Source organism: Tenrec ecaudatus, chromosome 14 (genome assembly GCF_050624435.1).
Source record: "Tenrec ecaudatus isolate mTenEca1 chromosome 14, mTenEca1.hap1, whole genome shotgun sequence".
NCBI lineage: Eukaryota > Metazoa > Chordata > Mammalia > Afrosoricida > Tenrecidae > Tenrec > Tenrec ecaudatus.
In genome coordinates, this window is record NC_134543.1 from 15092133 (window position 1) to 15105597 (window position 13465).

Below are 13465 nucleotides of genomic sequence, written 5' to 3' on the forward strand. Positions count from 1 at the left end.
CCAACCCACGCCCGGTTAATGAATTTACTCTGCCTCCAAAGCGAGCCAAGAAAAACTGGCCCAGAGAGTGCTTGAGACTGGCAACCTTTAGCGGAGAGGGCCGTACCACCAGGGCTCCCAGCTGTACAGGAAGCGCCCTGCGTGGATGTCCCCACGCTCTGCGGGCAGGGCTGCCCATGGCCTACCTGCTCATTCCCGTCTGGGCTTCCCCTTTGGGCGGCTGCTCCTTTTTTCTCCGGGCAGGTGTGTAGTAGCGGTACTGCGACAGGAAGGATTTTGCCTCTGTTTTCAAAGTGCGGGGGGTGAATGGCAACTGCTGGTTGGAAAACCGGTCCGAGTGTTTATCCAGCAGATCCGCACTGGGCGTTTTCGAAATCGCTAATCGGAAGGGGCTTGAAAACGTGCTCCTGGAGCCCCTGGCGCGCTTGGACCCGGGGCTGGCCCTCCGGGGCCGCGGGGCCGGGCTGCCCAGGCTGCAGGACGGCGAGCTGGCTTTCTTCCCGGCGCCCTTCCCCTGCGCTTTGCTGGGCTTGGAGGCACGCAGGGGCAGTCTTTCTGAAGAAGACACTGGGGACCTGCCAAAGGGCTGGAACCCGTTCACTTCCTCTATGAACACCAGGGTCTCGTCCTGCGGTTCCCCTGAAGGCTAAGAAGAGTCAGGTCAAAAGTCAATTGCATTTACAAATTCAGACCCAGGAACTCACCTGGGCCTGGTGCACTTGATACATCAGTACTTTGGTTAGCTGACTTGTTCACTACCAGGAAAGAAGTTAGCGTCACTTTAAAATTCTGGGTGGTGTGAAAACAAAACGGGACTGACAATGCACTGTTTCCCAAGGAGTTTTAAACAGTGTATGGATGATGACGAGCAGAGGCCTAGCCTGGCCTGCGTTCTACTCTGCCCGCTTCTGGACCTCAGTTTCTCCATGATAAAATGGGGATAGCTACTCTACCTCTCCAGAAGGTGACATGAAGATTAGTCAATACATTTTTAATGACACAGTTCATACTTCTAACCCTCCCTGTACGGAGTAAGTAGGCTCTCCACACCTGTGCATAGCAGGGGATGAAGTTCATTTTATTATTCCCTTGTATTCTACCCAGTAGCAAGAGGTTATCCATCATTTAAATGATTCTCTAAGTAAAATGACTGAAAATGAAAATAATTTTTACAAGATTGACATTATTGTTTTAGAAGGAAAATATGTCAACCGTGGCGAGATTTACAAACTCAATTAAAATGAACCAGGACAGCCATCTTTTAATGGCACTGTTGCTAAATGAGGAGGAGTTACAGTAGGATATTTTTACCTGTGAGGAGACCTGATTTTTAGTTGAATGGGCAGGCGGTAGCGCACAGTCCCTGGTGCCACAGGTGAAGTGAAAGTCACAGCCGCTCAGCCCAGGCTGCCTCCCCCAGAGCCGTGCAGGCCGACTGTAAGGTACTCGGTTACTGAGATGTGCTCTCACATGTGTAAGCTGCTGCTATGTCCGCCCAGATGCTAACACTAGAAGCTATTTTATTTTTATTTTTCTAAGTAAACTATGGTTAAATTTCTTCAGAACTGAGCTTAGAATTATAATCATAAAACCCATCTAGTTACAAAAATAAATATACTTCCCCAAAATAATTTTAAGACAATTTGAATATGTTACAATATCTATTCTTAAGATTTATTAAAATTCTAAGCAAACTGCAAGTCACAGGGACTTCTAAATAGAGTCAGAAAAAATGTATGCACAAGTACAAATGAACGACTCTGTGGAGTGAAAGTGATGGGGTGCAGGGACCAATATGAAAATAAATGAAAACATCCTACTTTAGGGCTTTAGAGACTTTGTTTTCCACACATTCCATTGTTATCTAAATGCTATGACATGACACAAACAATGCTAGACAACGGAAGCTCATTTTAATTTAGAGTTAAAACGTACAGTCACTAAAAATGTATGGAGTGCAGCAAACTTATTCTAAGGGAACTGGCAGCATTCCTGGTGTCTGTGCCTTCACGACGGCTCCCCGGAGAGAGCGACAGGGCTGTTGAGAGGTTAACGTGTGTGTGTGTGTGTGTGTGTGCGCGCGCGCGCGCGTGTGTGTGTTTTGAAAGCATTGTCCCAAGGTGAGCTATTAAAGTAGGAAGTGTACTTTGGGATTAAAAAATTAACAACCTAAAGAGCCCCCAAAATTGTTTTCACGAAACTCTTAGCCCCTTGTCTTAATAACTCAGTCTCGGAGAAGAGAAGACCGTCGTCTACAGCTTGTGCCCAGCAGGTCTGCAGGAGGGACGTTGGTGCAGAAACCTTCTGCGTCTTTGGCCCAGGAGAAGCTCTAGCTCTTAGGGCGTCCCTGAGAAAAGCAGGAACGGCATTCGCAGCACATGCACAGTGGGGCCCCCTCTTGAGGTTTACATTTACTGGCTCACTTCTCAGCTAAGCATCTCAGTAAGAACAAGTCAAAGTTCACTTTTGCCATAAACTCAGCATTCTTTTCTCAAGAGGCACTGTTCGTTGGTGGCTAGGGCCGAGGAAGCCACCAACAAGCGCTTCAAGGGGCGGAGCGGAGAGCGGGAGGATGGACACGGGGCAGAGGCCGGTGTCAGGCCTGCATGGTCACACTGCATGATTCCACGCTTCCATTCCCTGGTCTCATGACCTCCGCTGAAAGTACAAGGTGACTCCGGAGACCGGAGCCAACAGCGACTCCACAGGACAGGACTTCAGCTTGTGGTTGGAGTTGGCTCCAGGCCCAAGTAAAATTCCCTCCATGTTAAAACACAGAAGCCGGACTGTGCCACAAAGGGAGTCTCTTGGAAAGACGGGCTTCTGAAAGGTCCAAGGGGTACTCCTACCTTTTTCAGGGTGCTCACTAAAGACTTGGGGCTATTGGCAGCACTGGCCTTCCCGGTCGTTTTAGCCAGTCTTTGCTCCTTCTCACACCGCGCTAATTCCCTTTTGAGTTTCTCTCTTCGTTGTTGGTCTGCATCTTTGGGGGAGCGGGAGGGAGGGAAGAAACTTCTTTAATAGCATCTAAAGTACGGGACAAAATAGAAAAACTCCTTTTTTGGGTCTTATAACATTAATAAATGGCACATTTTCCTCGCTAAAAATGTTTCTACTCTTAGGTATGTACAGCTTACAATCTATACATCTTTTTTGATAATGGCAAGAAGTCCCTGGGCAGGGGTGGGGTGTAAATGTTTAATGTGCCCAGCTAATCACCAAAAGGTAGGCATTCAAATCCACGTAGAGGTACCGCAGAAGAAAGGCCTCCTGATCTACCTCCAAACAACCAGCCTTTGTGAGTCCTACTCTGACACGCACAGAGAGATGACAACTGCCCCTTGGGTGGAGACGCCCTACGTTTTGGGAATCATTCTGTCTCTCACACCCTGTCTATATTTGGTCCTTAGGTAAACGCTGCTGTCCCTGTCTCCCACGTCTCCAGAGCCCGGCTATTTCACACGCCCCCGGTGCGGGCAGCCGGCTCTTCGTATTTTGCATCTAGGTGACTGTGTCCTGCCCGGTCAGACTGCTTCTACCATTAACCACCCCTTCGAGGAAAAGGAAAAAAAACCAGACCAGAGCAAATAAAACCTGGGTCAAAAGGGAAACCAAATGATAGCCTGACTACATAGGATCACTATGAGTCAGAATTGATTGGATGGCAGTGTTTTCTTTTTTCCTCCCATCTTACATCGGCATCAATTCACTCAGAGGTACTTTAAGGAGTTCAATTGGCCTGTGTTGTATTGTGCCTGTGACTTAGGACCAACTATCTAATGGCTTCCAACTGTATCCAGAGTCAACACCAGGTGGTCTGTCTCGCCTGGCCGCATCCCTGTGGTCTCTCTCCTGCTCTCTTCCCGGCCTGCCCTGCTGTTCCTTGGACAGACCAGCATGCAGCCTCAGGCTCCTGAACTCGCTCTTTTCCTTTATGGGATCGCTCTTTGTCCAGAGACACATGCCTCCCCCTCAGGGCTCTCAGCCCTCTGTCCACGGGGCACCTCATCCGGAGACCTTCTCCTCCTACGAGCTCCTAAACCCCTGCTTCTGATTTTTGCATAGAACTGACCACCCTCTGCCATATTTTACTTTTACTTGTTTGTCTGTATTATTCGTTTCCTCCAACTAGAATGTACCCTCAAGATGCAGGTAATTTATTTCATTTACCTCTCTAAGCTCATGCTTAGAAGAGTCCCTATCTACTGCTTGTAGGTACCTAATACACTGCTGTGGATTAACTAATACGTGAACTCCAGTGAAGTAGGTGAAATATGCCAACCGCCTGATTTTAAATCCTAGAGTTTGGCTGGACAAGAAGATTAATAAATTCAGGATATTTGTTATATAATATTTTGATGACATCCACTCATGTAAAAGATATTTTCTATTTGATGTATCAATTATTTAGGACATTAATATAATAAGTGAGAAAATTTAGCAAAGATTTTCCAATGAGAGGTAACTACAATTAAAGAGTATTTTATCTAAAGACAATCATGGAAAACCATCTTAATTCAAAAGATTCAAATTTTCAAAAGCCAAAATATCAGCAGTGTTTCACATTTTTTAACGGTTACTAATATGCTATGGAAGAATTCAACATAGAAGCACAGAAATTCAAAATCTTCAAGATTACTTTTCCCTTTACATCAGAGGAATGAATGTTCAAGGTCATGACCTGCCCATGTAGCTAGTGTGCTGTAGTCTCAAAATTACATACTCAAAGTTATATACATGCTTAGTTCGCCCTTACCTCTCCTACGAGGTAATGCGAATCCAGGACTCCTTCAAAGACGTGAGCGCCTGCACTGGGACCGTTGCAAACATAAGGTGTACAAAAGAGGGACAGTAGGAAGTGGCAAACCCAGGCCTGACAGACTGCTCATCAGCTGGCAGCTGGCTCAGCTTAGGTTCCCCCTCTCTTTCTCATGCAGGTGCACACACTCAGAAGGTTGAAGACACTCCATCCAGTGCTGCTCACTGTCATCGCCACTCGCACTCGGGGAATATGTCCTATTTCTGTCCTCATTCACTACTTACCAGAGACCTCCTTGAGGTTGATATTTTTAAATGTAGACTTCCATTTTCAGTTAGACGATAAGGGAAGTAACTATACTCATTCCTAGCTTATCAGAGTGATTGGGCTCCAAACACCAAGCCAATAGGTGAGATTAGAGGATGTTTGTGCACATAAAGGATGTTTCTATTGGTCCACAAACTGGAGAATGACATCATCATTACAGAACTGCCCAGCCACATCATTACAGAACTGCCCAGCCATATCATCACAGAACTGCTCAGCCACATCATTACAGAACCGCCCAGCCATATCATCACAGAACTGCCCAGCCACATCATTACAGAACTGCCAAACCATTGCGAATCAAGGTCCAGTCAAGTTGACACATACCTCTAGCCACCACAGCCTTGCAGCTCAGTGTTGCTATCTTCCAGATGTATGTCACTGACAGGCAACATAGTTGGCTAGATTTTTTAAATTATTGTCATAAATGTGAAATGTCAGACACTGAGATAATTGATAAGTGATGAGAAGGTGCCTTAAGTGCCCATAATAACGTATGAACACATTAAACTTAAAACTTTACAATGCTTTAATATTTTAAAATGACACAATAATACAGTCATAGGATGTGACACCTGTATTCTTTGGCTGAAGTTAAACTATGCCTTTTTTGACTTGAACTCAAACTACAAATGCTTCAAATGGTTTTGAATGGTATCATTCAAGAACAATTCTTTCTTAAGGAAGAATTCCAATTTTGTCTTCTGACTAATTTCCTTAGTAGGCACTCCAAAATATGGGAATATAGTAGTCAAGAGTAGCTATTTCCCACATTTTGGGATTCTACACTATTATAAGCCAATATGACTTTTTAGACATATATCCACTTTGTGGATTTATTTATTTGTATTTACCAGTTAGGCTATTAAGATATAAATAGTATATGGTACTTATGTGGAGAAAACTTCTAGTTACGGATTTTTCAGTGAACTATGCACTTACCTTGACGACAAACCACAGGCAGTGAAAAACAGAATCCAAAGGTTTAAGCCTTGGCATGTCTTTAGTCCAACCCATAGTGTTACATATAGGAAAAGTGGGGTTTAGAGATAATGGATGATTTATCCGAAGTCATATAAAGATGTTGTGACAAAGTCTATTCTAGACTCGAAGTTTTTGAATACAGAAGTATAAGACAATATACAAAAGTCAGAAAATTTTTTCTCCAAAGGCAGTAGATGAAAATGTTACTTACATTTGATGCTGGTACTCATGCTTACGGGAACTGAGCAGTCTACTGCAGCTGAAAAAGAAAAAAAAAAGTTGTTTAATAATAGTCTTAATTTTTATCATTGAAAATAAGCAACAGATGTGGAAATCACAAAGAGCTCCAGAGTTGCATTTCTTTGTTCTGGCTTTTATTGCACTTCTAGCGATGAAAAATACAACATTTGTGATCAAAGTGCACTGGTTGGGATTAATACCTCCTTAAATACAGCAAAATAAACAATTGGTGAACTTGAAAACACAACAAAGAAGCTATTTAAAATGAAATAATTAAGCCAAAAAAAATAAATAGAAAGCATCGCTGCTTGGATGAAGCATGCATCAGAACATATTGGTCACTGGATCCACAAACAATCTTGAGCGTGTCCAGCTTCCTGTGATGCTATCTGATGTCAGAGAGTGTGTTGCTGACACAGAGGCAGACGTGCACAACAATGGCACTGAGAGGCAGGTCCAAGACAACACGCCGTCCACAGGGTCAGCTGATTTTTTCAAAGGTGTCAGGGCAATTCAAAAGTCAACAAATGGCCAAGGGACATGTGGATTCCCACGGGTGAATATGTGAACTTTATATCATGCCTTGTGCAAAAATGAACTAAAGGTGGATCACAAATTTAAATGAAGACCTAAAACTATCAACCGCCAAGAATAAAACACCTAAGTCTTTAGTGATAAGGGAAAGATTTTTTTTCTTTCTAAATTTTATCTTAAGAATATGCAGTTTTTAACACCTACAAAGGTGCACTGCATGCTAAGACAAACATGTGACTGACTGACATCAGACTCAAACCATACCTGACTGTTCCAATTTAACTAAAAGTTGACTTAAAGACAAAAAAAGAATCTGCATAGCAAAATGCAACAGTTTCCATGGCGTCGACTGAGTGCACACTTCGTGTTGTGCCAGCCATTAGTGCCCCTCCTGAGGTTCCTCCCTCAATAATACGCACGCGCTGTCTCCTAGGTGCCGATCGAACGCTGTCAACTTACTCCCATCTAAGCCAAACCACTGCCACCGACTGATGCCCACTCATCGTGACGATATCAGGCAACTTCTGAAACTGTAAGTCTTTCTGCGCGCAGACTCAGAGGCTTATCTTTCTTCCTCGGTGGAGCTGATGGCCTCGATCTGCTGACCTTGCAGTGAGCAGCCTAATGCTTATCCCACAGTGCCACCAGGGCTGTTGGGTTTGAACCACCGACCTTTTGTGGAAAGAGGGTCAAGGAGTGCATATGACGCACTAGTAAGGGCCCTAAGTGAGTGAGAGCAACCCAAATATCTGTGCACCGGGGAACTGAGAAACAAAGCCATTGTAAGGGGATGGAACTCGTGAGCACCGAGATACAGACACACCACCACAAGTGCAGATTCACCTCATGCCAAACGGAAGCAGCGAGACACCTTCCCCCACACCAAGGACACACAGCGTCTGATTCCATTTATATAAAATTCCAGAAAAGACGAAACTCCAGTGAGAATAAGCAGATTGGGGCTAGTGAGGGGGCTGAATACAAAGGAGTAGAAGGACCGCTTGTGGGGTGACAGAAATCGTGTGTGGCAGGAACTGCCTCTGTCACGAACTACAGAGTGAGTGCTCTAGTCTTTGCAGGTAGCCTGGTCTCAGTCAGGTCACAGCAGTCAGCTGGCCTTCGAGTGCAGCCAGGGCCAACGTGGAAGAATGAATGTGCTGCCCTCTATAGACAACCATCTACAGACAACATTGTTTGAATGTCAAGTGATTTTTCATAAAATACCTGGCTTCCCCTCACTATTTCCAAATGTAAATGGCTCTTCATTCAGGAGGATTTGGCCTTCAGCCATAGGTGGCTGCCGCCTCACTTTACAGTGTGGTAGTGGTGATGGCGGTACAAATGTATACATTTGTCAAAACATTTAGCTGGGCACTTAAAATAAGTGAATTTTATGGTATTTAAATTATATTACAACGAAGCTGACAAAAGGAGAAAAAACTTAGCACATAGCATCTTTACATGCAACTTAGTGGATTCAGAAACAAAAACAGGTGATTATAAAACTTTTATAAGGAAAATGATGATGGCAACATATATACAAATGTGCTTGACATAATGGATGTATGTATGGGATTGTGGTAAGAGCTGTATGAGCCCCCAATAAAATGATTTATTAAAAAACAAATAAAACAAACAAACTTTTATATTGAGATCATTATTTAGCCACAGAATAATAGTAGATAAAATATCATAACAGAAGTATTGCATAAATTCCAAATTCAGTTGAACAAAAATGGAATTCAGAGGCACTTTTTTCTTTATTGTAAAAAGACAGGTAATGCAGTATTTGCAAGTTCAGCATTTTTCATGTGTACAACTCATCGGTGATGGCCAAGACATCAAGCGTGTGGTGCGACCACCGCCAGGGTCTGTTGCCAAATTGTCCATCCCATTTCCACCAACAGAAGCCTAGTGCTTCCAAGACAGCCAACAGCTGTTAAGCGAACTACCTCTCCCCATTACGTCCAATACAAATCTTGTTACACAGAATGCATTCCATTTTGCTACAGACTTATTCTAAAGAAGCAAAGCAGGAAGCCCAGACTGGGGACACAAAGCTCACATTGGCACATCTTTACCTTTGGCAGAAAGGATTTTAGTGTAGTGGGCAGCCATGTGACTCTCCACCAGGAGGAAAGTGTTTAGAGCGGAGGAGTCCGTGCAAAAAGCTAAAGGGTAAAACATATTTGATCAGTATATATTCAAAACGAACGTAAAAAGTCATCCCGAGAGAAACACGCTGCTGATCTTTGAGCTCAGCAGTAGAAAATGTTCTGAAATTCACCGATGGAGCTAGTGACAGAACCATGTGTGACGCTGCAGACATGCTAGCCATGACCTTGCCCTGACAGCATCTGACTAGGGAGCTATGACCACTTGGTTCTCACCTTTCCAACAGTGAGTTTTACTGCCTTGAAATTTCTGGAAGAAATTCTAAAACAATCCTTGGTAACTTTTATGAAATGGTTTCTTATTGACAGGACTCATGTTTACTTTCCTGGATTATAAAATAATGTTGCCATTATTATTAATTCAATAATATACTGAGTTTGGGGAAATACACAAATCCAAAGCCCCAATCCTACACAAATATTCTATTCTAAGAGGCAAATTTCTAACTTTAACTCTGAAAATGCAATCTCTTACAAATCAATTAATTACATTCTTTCTGAAGTTCAGGGGTCCCCAGGTTACCAATGTCCTTTAATGTTATGTAAATTTGCCCTCACTTAGAAAAGATCTAACCAAGCCCCACCTTCCTCAACCCTCCCTTACTCTAAGCAAATGCTTTAGCACAATCTTTATGTGCAACTTAGTGGATTCAGAAACAAAAAAGTTGATTATCACTTTTATACTGAGATCATGATCTAGCCACAGAATAATAGATAAAATATAATAACAGAAGTATTGCATAAATTCCAGATTCAGTTTAACAAAGATGAAATTCAGAAAGACGTTTTCTTTATTGTAAAAGTACACATGCTGCACACATCGTATTTCACATCATTGAAAAGGCTGTAGGCGTTCTTGCACTAAAACCCACGGCCAGGGGAGTCAATTCGGACTCAGGGCAGCCCAGTAGGACAGAGTAGAACTGCCCCACTGGGATTTCAAGGCTGTCAACATTCATGGAAGCAGACGGTCTCATAGGTCTCTCTTAGTGCAGTGCATGGGTTTGAACTGCTGATCTTTGGGTTGGCAGCCTAGCATTTAACCAATGCACCACCAACCCTCCTCCTTCTTGTGCCAAGACAAGGCTAAATAGGAATTTATGCACCCGTTCCCACTTGCCTACACGCTTCCAAGACACGCTCAGGAACAGATCTGATCCACAGCTGGGGACAGCAGTTACTAAGACTATCTTAGCACAAGTACAATCCCATGGAAATTCCAAGACGCTGAATTCCCTGAACTCATCAAAACTACGTTAGAGAAATCTTACAATAAAGCTTACATATAAGTAGGAAAGACAGAAATGTTAACTATTACTTTTTAAGCATTAACAAGTCTTGACACTATATGCATGTGTTAAAAAAATTGAAGAGCTAAAAAAGAGACTGAAAAATTAGTGACTTGCTCACCCTTAACCCTCATTTCAAACCCCATGTCTACCCTGCACGCTGTTTATACATCCTTCCAGGAAATTCTATGTACAAGATAAGCATCTACGGCAGCAACGAGCTTGATATGAATTTTGTTGCTGTGTGCTGTTGGGTACTCGTTAGAGGAGCTGGCAGGTGGGGTTGAACAGGCAACCTTTCCATAGGCTGCGGAGCCCTTCACCACTGTCAGCAGCACTGCTACCAACGTTTACTGAATGTTTACCATTCACCGCGGTGTGCTCTAAGTTCCTTCCATGTATCAGCGAGCTTAGTCAGCACCACCATCGCTTACCAGCAGTGGAAACGGAGGCCAGGAGATCCAAGTCAGGTAGGTGTTCAAGGCCTCATAGCTGATACAGGATGAAGTTTAGATGTGAACACGGCAGCCTCGTGATCACGACTCCACCAGGACTGGCTCTTACAAGGAATGTTAGCACATTTTACATGTACTTTTCACTCTGGTTTTTATGGAAGTGTACTTTTCAAATTTCACTTAGCAACCTTTTCAGAGTGCAATGTAATCTTCTGGGTCTATGGTCATACACACTTTTAAAAGACAGGACTAAGTGAAATCACTGAAAAATACGGTCCCTCCTTCATATTGGGAGGCAGCCAGGATTAGAGATTGCTTATGGAAATAAGGGGGCTGGGCGTGGGGGTGGATTCAGAAACCTCAATGGTTCTGCCTAAAACCCATCGACTCGTCGTCTTAAGCGATCATTTTAAAGTCACAGCATGAAAAATGGCCTCTGAAGACCTCATCATGCAACACGACCACCCAAATACACGTGGGCCTCTCTTCCCCAGATCTTAAGTGCCAACTGGGTAGAGACTCAAACACAAGCGCACTGCCTTCTAATGGATTCAACTCATAGCGACCCTCTAGAGAAGGGGCCGGACTGCTCCTTTGGGGGTCTAAGTCTGTGATTCTTTGGGGGGAGAAAGCCCCGTCTTGCTCCCACAGGTGGCTGGCAGTCTCAAGTCAGCAGCCCACTGCATAATTACATAGCGAGGCCCTTAAATGTTTGCCCATCAAAAAGGTTGATTTAACTGCGTGCTCTCCTCCACACAGCTCTTCTTTTTCAGGGCTATTGTTTCTAGCGCAGGGAGTGCTGGTGGTGTTCTGGTGACGCATTGGGCTACTAACCATAAGGCCAGCAGTTCAAAACACCAGCTGCAACTTGGGAGAAAGATGGGGTGTTCTGCCTCTGTAGAGTTATGGTCTCAGAAACTCATAGGGAAGTTAGTTCTACCCTGCCCTATAGGGTGGATGTGAATCAGCATTGACTCAATGGCAGTGATTTGGTTTTTAGCACCTGCTAATTACCATTTTAGTCAGGCGTGCTTGACTTGTGGCAGGGTAGGCTGCCTGGAGCCAACAGCATAGCCAGGCTGGAGCTGCAGCACAGCGCAGCAAACAGCCAAGACTACAAGTAACACGATGATAGTTTGAAATGACAGATGCCTACATTTTTTGAAGTCAAGAATTCTGACATTTATAGCTATTCTAACATTACATTTCACAGGAAAAAAATCTCAAGTTCATATACTCATTACAAGTCATAATTTAAAAAATTATTTTATTGGGGGCTCTTAAAACTCTTATAACAATCCACACATTCATTGTGTCAAGCACATTTGCACATATGTTGCCATCATCATTTTCAAAACATTTTCTTTCTACTAGAGACCTTGGTATCAGCTCTTTTTTTCTCCATCCCTCACCCTCCCGCCCTTATAAACCCATAATATATTATAATTTTTATATCTTTAAAAATCATTTTATTAGGGGCTTCATACAACTCTTATCACAATCCATACATGTTAATTGTGTCAAGCACATTTGTACATTCATTGCCTTCATCATTCTCCAAACATTTGCTCTCTACTTAAGCCCCTGGCATCAGCTCACTTTTCCCCCTCCCTACCTGCTCCCCCCTCCTTCATGAGCCCTTAATGATTTATAAATTATTATTTTGTCATATCTTACACTGTCCAATGTCTCCCTTCATCCACTTTTCTGTTGCTCGTCACCCTGGGTGAGAGGGTTATATATTGATCATTGCAATTAGCTTCCCCTTCCCCCTACCCTCATGGTACCCTACTCCCATTATTTTTCCTGAGGGGTTTATCTGTCCTGGATTCCATGTGTTAAGATCTCTTATCTGTACCAGTGTACATGCTCTGGTCTAGCCGGATTTGTAAGATAGAACTGGGGTCGTGATAGTGGGGGAGGAGGAAGCATTGAAGATCTAGAAAAAAGTAGTATTTTCATCGATGCAATACTGAATCCTGGCTGGCCCATCCTTTCCTTGTGACCCTTCTGTGAGGGGATGTCCAATTGTCAGATGGGCTTTGGGTCTCCATTCTGCTCGGCTCCCCGCACTGTTCACATCAATATGATGGTTTGTTTTGGGTCTTCTGATGCCTGATACCTGATCCTGTCGACACCTCATGATCACACAGGCTGGGGTACTTGGATGGCTGCTTGCTTATCTTCAAGCCTTTAAGACCCCAGATGCAATCTCTTTTGATAGCTGGGCACCATCAGCTTTCTTCACCACATTTGCTTATGCACCAGCTTTGTCTTAGGCAATCATGTTGGGAAGGTGAGCATCATAGAATGCCAGGTTATTAGAACAAAGTGTCCTTACATTGAGGGAGTACTTGAGTAGAGGCCCAATGCCCCTCTGCTACCTTAACACTTAACATATAAATATATGTAAATAGATCTATGTCCTTATCATTACATACAAATATATTTATACATGTTTGTACCTGTATTTATACTTCTATAAATGTCCTTTGCTTCCTAGTTCTTTCCTCTATTTCCTTTTACTTTCCTCTTGTCCCACTATCATGCTTGCCCTTTATTCGACTTTCAGTAATTCCTCTTGGCAACATTGCACTTGATCAAACCCCACCAGACATGCCATAATTTTTAATCATGTCATACAACTTGCAAATAAGGGAACACACTTAGTCAGTCTCTTAATAAGTGATCAATAAAACCAGC

General features: G+C 43.4%; 1 protein-coding gene across 4 annotated transcripts in view; it reads right to left on the reverse strand.

Moving 5' to 3' along the window:
* Positions 1–13465, reverse strand: part of SPATA7 (spermatogenesis associated 7) — a 34273-nt gene that overhangs the window by 13223 nt on the left and 7585 nt on the right. For 2 of the 4 annotated variants that reach the window (XM_075531057.1, XM_075531058.1), the window contains 4 exons: positions 8926–9015; positions 6282–6329; positions 2850–2983; positions 186–646 (listed from right to left, as the gene is read on the reverse strand). In XM_075531057.1, the coding sequence (XP_075387172.1) occupies positions 186–646; positions 2850–2983; positions 6282–6329; positions 8926–9015 (733 nt within the window). The remainder of the gene's footprint in view (positions 1–185; positions 647–2849; positions 2984–6281; positions 6330–8925; positions 9016–13465) is intronic. The other 2 variants (XM_075531060.1, XM_075531059.1) reach the window with 1 other exon arrangement.